The sequence below is a fragment of the Artemia sp. Qi Xiang Cuo genome, chromosome 19, assembly GCF_049724085.1.
Source record: "Artemia sp. Qi Xiang Cuo chromosome 19, ASM4972408v1, whole genome shotgun sequence".
NCBI classification, from domain to species: Eukaryota; Metazoa; Arthropoda; class Branchiopoda; order Anostraca; family Artemiidae; genus Artemia; species Artemia sp. Qi Xiang Cuo.
The window spans coordinates 34,018,986-34,025,745 of record NC_142812.1 but is presented as its reverse complement, the minus strand read 5'-3'; the positions used below and the strand labels follow the sequence as shown (position 1 = coordinate 34,025,745).

At 35.3% G+C, this 6,760-nt stretch overlaps 1 protein-coding gene across 1 annotated transcript in view; it reads left to right on the top strand.

The window, feature by feature from the left end:
* The first annotated feature begins 3,723 nt into the window (after positions 1–3,723).
* LOC148940764 (uncharacterized) overlaps positions 3,724–6,760 on the top strand; it is a 30,392-nt gene continuing 27,355 nt past the window's right edge. The window contains exon 1 of the mRNA XM_089104944.1: positions 3,724–3,815. Within this exon, the coding sequence (XP_088961070.1) occupies positions 3,802–3,815 (14 nt within the window). The 5' untranslated portion in view covers positions 3,724–3,801. The remainder of the gene's footprint in view (positions 3,816–6,760) is intronic.

The following is a 6,760-nucleotide window of genomic DNA, read 5'->3' as shown; positions in this document are numbered from 1 at the left end:
TAGATACGAGCAGTATCTTTCGAATGAGTCATTAAACATCACTGTAAACAGTTCTGGTAGCCCACTATCCCCAGCTTCTCTACTTGAGAAATAGCACCAAAAGTGTCATTCTTGGCCCTAAGAAAAGTGTCTTTCTTAGGGCCATTTGCCATTTGCACATGGCGGAATTTATAGGAAGAATGTAGATATGAGTAAGAGCTTTTATATGAGCTATGAAACATCTTTCTATGCTGTTCTGGTAGCCCACTAGCTCCACCCCTTGAGAAATGGCACAAGAAGTGTCATTTTTAGTGTCATATGGCACTTGCAGATGGTAAAATTTATAAGAATTACGTATACATGACAAATAGATTTTAAATGAGAGATTAAACATCTCTCTATGATTTTCTGGTGACCCGCTAGCTGGGGTTGCTACCCGGTGAAAAAAAATCGCTGGATCTTAGTGATTTTTTTAATTACTCGATATGAAGAACAAATAAACCATAATGGGAACTCCGGAAATTCGAACAACGGAACAACGAACAACGGAATATTTCAAGTTATGATACAAATTCTAAAGCTAGTCTATAGTCCTAATGCTATTAAGATAGTTTCACTTCGGTCTTGTCTACAAACTAATCCTGAAATGTCCTTTTACAGAACCAAAACGATGTCCAATTGTTGAACTGAGCTTATTGTTCAGAAGTGATACCAAATTACACAAAAAAAAAGCATAAATAAAGTATCAATGGTAAAATTAGACCCCGGCGCCACGCTGGCACATCGACCGAACGCCGCCAACGAGGGACCCGGTTGACCGCCGCCGAAGTGTAGCAATGCCTCCGGTTCGCTGCAGGTACGCCGCCACCTTCAGAGGTGGCGGCGGACTTTGAATTAATTTTGTGGCAATTCTTTATTGCGTTAACCATATAAAGTAGGAGATTTTCTTTTCTCGTGTGGTTAAGTGTTTTGATTTTTCTGACTAGAAATCAAGCAGGGCTTGCACTATCCCCGAAATTTCGGGGATTTCTCCGAAAATCTATGTGTCACTCTGAAAAAAATTTGGTTCCCCGAATCCCCGAAAATCACCCAATCACTGTGCCACCCCTAGTGATTTATCACTAATGACTATCCCTGCCAAATATAACGTTGTATACCATGATTCTTCACTACTCTCTTGTTCGTTAATTTTCGTCTCTTGTGTTACTTAGCATATAAACCAGACAAATACAATTGCAATGTGCACGGTTCTTCATATGCTGAAAGAAGTATAGTCTTTATGAAATTAAATAATAAAAAAAAACAAGTTTGTTTTAACTGAAAGTAAGGAGCCGACGTTAAAACTTATAACGAACAGCAATTATTCCGTATATGAAAGGGGCTGTCCCCTCCTCAGCGCCTCGCTGGTAACACTAAAGTTTTTTATTGTTTCAAACAGTTTGTGGTAACGAACTGTAAGCAAGGAGCTACCCCGGCTCAATAGTAGCCGAAACTCTAAAAAACGGAAATTTGAAACCAATAGATACATCAAAAGAATCAGATTTTTATGCTGATTTCAAATATATAAGTTTCATCAAGGTTAGTCCTCTCAAGCAATTTTCTCAGGCACGTAACCCATCACAAGTTACGTGCCTCAGAAAATTTACCTTATTTTCGAAAAAAGAGGGAACACCCCCTAGAAGATATAGAACCTCAATGAAAATCACACCATCAGATTCAGCGTATCAGAGAAGGCAGAGAACCCTACTGTAGAGGTTTCAAGCTCCTGTCTACGAAAATGTGGAATGTTGTTTTTTTGCCAGAAGAAAGGTTTTTTTCCAGGGGTGATCGTATCGATCCAGTGGTCCTAGAATATTGCTGGAGGGCTCATTAAAACAGAAATTAAAAGTTCTAGTGCCCTTTTTAAGTTACCAAAAACAATGGAGGACAACTAGGACCCCTCCCACGCTCATTTTTTCCCAAAGTCACCCAATCAAAATTTTGAGGTAGCCATGTTGTTCAACATGGTCGAAAATATAATAACTATGTCTTTTAGGGTGACTTAATCCACCACAGTCCCCGGGGGAAGGGCTGAAAGTTATGAACTTTACCCAATATTTACATATAGTATTGGTTATTGAGAAGTATACAGAAGCTTTCAGGAGGGATTTTTTCTGGTAGTGGGGGATGGGGGTGGGTTGAGGGTTATGTGGGAGAATCTTTCCATGGAGGAACTTTTCATTGGGGAAGGGGCATTGCTATGAAGCGGGCGCTGGATTTTCAAGCAATTTAAAATAACGATCAGAAATTAAAGATAAAAAAAAACAATTTTTTCCACTGAAAGTAAGGAGCAACATCAGAACTTAAAACGAACAGAAATTATTACGTATATGATCTGGGTTCGCTCCCAAGTCAATGCCTCGTTCTTTCCGCCAAAGATTTTTTAATGCTTTCATAGGACCTATTTATTCTAATTAACGGCCTTGGCGATTAAGGGTCATTTTTAAAGAATTGGAACAAAATTCGAACTTTAGCGTAAAGAGCGAGGTATTGAATAGAGGGCAAACCCCCTAATATAACTATTAAAAAAATATGAATATAAAAGTTCGTGACGTAAGTTAATTCGTAAGTTACGTATATTTATTACTAATAAAAACGTTCGTAAATAAAACTAAACAGCTTTCGAGGAAGCCATTTAACCAAATAAAATTAAAATTAATATGCAAATTTTGTTCTAATTATTCATATACGGTGAGCCAAAATCAAAACCTGCATTAATTTAAAAACGCTCGAAAATTAAAAAAAAACAAAAAAAACAAGTTTGTTTAACTGAAAGTAAGGAGCGACATTAAAAATTAAAACGAACAGAAATTATTCCGTATATGAAAGGGGCTGTCCCCTCCTCAACGCCTCACTCTTTACGCCAAAGTTAGACTCTTTCTCACAACTCTATTTTTTAAAACAATAAAAAACTTTAGCATAAAGAGCGAGGCGTTGAGGAGGGGACAGCCCCTTTCATGTACGGAATAATTTCTGTTCGTTTTAAGCTACAATGCCGCTCCTTACTTTCAGTTTAAAAAACTTGTTTTTTTTTATTTAATTAAAAAGCAAAGTGGTGAAAAAGAGCCAAACTTCAGCGTTAAGAGTGAGGCGTTGAGGAGGGGATAGCCCTTTTCATGTACGGAATAATTGCTGTTCGTTTTGAGTTTTATATGTATATTAAATAATTACTGTATATTATGCTGTATATTATGTGTTGCTGTTTGTTTTAAGTTTTATATGTATATTAAATAATTGCGGAGAAATTGCTGTATATTATGTGTATAATAATTTTGGCAGATTTATTCCGGATATGAAGGGTCGCCCCCTCCTCAATACCATTTTCTTTACGCTAAAGCTGTTAGCTCTTTTAAAAAAGCTTCCTATTCTAATTAAACAGCCCCTGTGTTTCAATTTTAGTAAACAGTCAAACTTTAGCGTAAAAAATAAGGTATTAGTTAACTGAATAAAAGTAGTTCAACTGACATTCAGTATCAAAAGTTCTGAGTATTATAAGAGAACAACTGTAAATAGGATATTTTTACCCGACATAAAAAAGCACAAATTAAACTTTGAAGGGCAAAATGTCAATATTGTGTCCCCTGTCAGTCAACTTCGAAACGCTAACTTAAACAAATCCGGCTTAGCTGAAATGTGGCTAAATGTAATCATTATCCTAAATTAGTGATTAGTTGGCATAAGAATTTAAATTTAATGTTCATGAAACGTGTTCCCTTGTTCACTGCCCAGGAGTGCATCAAACAAACAACAACAACAAAGTCTTCACATGAGAGTTTCCTGAAGATGAATAAAAACTGGTACGGTCTGTTCTGGTTTTTGTAAAAATTTTATATCAGGCTATATGAAGGACATTTTGAGAAATGGAATTAGCCTAAGCTTTTACAGGGGTCTTTGGAAAACTTAGTTTTCAGTAGGCCTAAATTTTCTGATCAACTCACTAATGAGATAGCCTGGCTAAGAAATAGACATACATTCAGAATCATAACATCACCTTGAATCCAAGTATAACATTGATTTGAACCAGAAATGATCTTTAGGGCTTAAATCTCTGATCCCTAAGGCTTAGAAGATTGCATATATGATAGGTCTATTACCAGTCTGAGTTTTGACAAAAAGATTATCCTTAATTTAAGTTTTCAATCTGGTTTTTGTTGAATCAGGTTGCTTTTTGACCCTGGTATCCTTATGATGTTTTCAATCTCTTTTCATTGGCTTTACTTTTCAAAAATGTAATTCTTGTTGTTTTGGTAGAATTATAAGCTATATTGAGGAATAACCTATTTCCTAAATCAAAAAATAAACTTTAGATCTTTAAAACCTTATAAATCAGGATTGGGGCTCAAATCACTTTTCTTGTGCCTGATTTTATCAGAAGTCTTATTTTACAAAGTTTCACTTTTATAATAAAAAGGCTGTTAAGTTTAACTGAAGTTCAGTAACATCTGAAGAGAGAAGGAGCAGATGTACTTGCTTCAAATAAAAGTTGGATGATTAGGGTAAAGACCTCTTTTTAGGAAAGATGACTTTTCTTATGGCATTCTGGAAAAATAACAATGGGTTATTGGACCACCCCCTTTTGCTACAGCATGATGCAATGTGAGGGCAGTAACAATAACCCTTCCTTCCTGGTCAAATTTTCACCAATGATTTGTCACCATAAATTGAAAATGTGGTCTCTGTTTTGAAAAGTAATTGAAAAGAAAAATTATATTTAATATTTGTGATTTGTAGAATAAATATCAAGCAGTAAAAGTTATATTTCTAGAATCAGAAGAAGATCTGCTCTCTGTTAATATGTGAATACAGCTGGAACACTAAAAGAATATAGGCTATACTACTAGAAAGGATAACTGATATCTCCAAAAAGAGGTCCTAGTAGATAAGTCAATAAACTAATAATTTAAAGTGTTTGATCTTAAATAGTTTTAATAAGAACAATATTGATGAATAGCTTAGATTTTTAGCTATTCATTAATACATCCAATCCTTCTCAATTCCTTGTTGGTAACAAGATGTGGTGATTTTAGTTTAACATAATTTTGCTCAATTGAATACTGGTTTTTTACCCTAATTTTTCTTATTTTATGCCACTTTCCTTGTTGGTAACAAGATGTGAGGATTTTAGTTTAACATAATTTGGTCAATTGAGTAATGGTTTTTTACCCTAATATTTCTTATTTTATGCCACTTTTCAGCAAATATAGGCTATACATGATTCAATTATGATATAGGAATAAGGGAAACACACTAGGCCCACTCAGTGCATTTTTTCTTAATTATTCAAAATTTTCTACCTGTTTTATCCCCCTCCCTGATTGTTCCTTATATAGCCCTAGGATATACTACTACTAACAACTCACTAAAGTACCAAACTGCCTAAGACCATTAGCTACAAGGTTCCACCTCTATCCTAATCTATTCAAAGCATCCCTCTTTAAATTTAAATTTCTATTAAGTCCTTACTTATGACATCCTCCATCCTCATTTGGGGTTGACATGCTTTTTGTTTGGACATAGACAGCTAGCCAAATAGGACAGTCATTGTTAATCTGACAACTTTCATCTGCAGAATATGTCCTATCCATCTCAACCTTTTTTTTTTTGTCATAGCCCTAGAAAATGAGATGAAGACACAATTTTCATACTGCTTACAGCTTGACATACAATCAGTAAGATAGGTACCCACAAATATCCATAGACAATTCCTCCAGAAAACATTTAATGAATCCTGCTTCATCTTTTGGAGCAACCATGTTTCAGAACCATGCTTGATCACTGTAGCTTCTAATATTCTAACCTTGATTTGCAGAATTATCTTCCTTTTCTTCCAAACCTTTTTCAACAATGAAAAAACACCATGGGCATTGTAATTCTACTGTTAGTATCTTCACTGACTCCACCTTTATTACTAATATCACACACTTGTCAATATTCTCAGTACCCAATATCACCTCTTCATCTTTATGTATCCCTAGTATAAAGGACTTAGTCTTCTTGTCATTAATCTTCAAACCTATTCTTCTGTCCTAAGATCTCAAAACCTTCAAGGAAATCATTCATTTTTCTAACATTTTTGTCTAGCTCATAGGCATCACAATTGCGCTGCCCGAGTAAAGAACAATGTTGGCACAATGTATTATTTATTTTTTGTTTTCTTCTTCCATACCAGGGATATTTTTTTCTTTTTCCACTTTGTATTGAAGGAGTTGTTGTAGAAACTTTTTAATAATCCAAAGTGATTTGAGGGCAACTCACCCCCCTCTCACATTCACCTTTTCCCCAAACACATCCAATCAAAATTTTTAGATAGCCATTTTATTTAACATAGTTGAAAGTTTTGGAAATTAAGTCTTTAAGGATGACACCCCCCCCCCCTACAGCCCACAGGGCACGTGGGGTAAATTGTGTCCTGGTGCCATATATGGTATTTATAGAAAGCAATGTTGTAGATACTTCAAAAAGGGCTCATTCAATTAGAAATTGAAAGGGCTAGTGCCCTTTTTAATAGTTGAAAGTGATTGAAGGGCAACTAACCCCTGCTTATGCCCACTGTTTCCCCAAACACATCCAATCAAAATTTTGAGATATCCATTTTGTTCAACATAGTTGAAAGTTCTGGAAATTAGGTCTTTTAAGATGACAACCCCCTCAGAGCCCTCAGTGCAAGGGTTATAAGTTATGCCCTGGGGGCATATAAGGTTTATATAGAAAGTTGTTGTAGAAATTTCAAAAAGTGCTCATT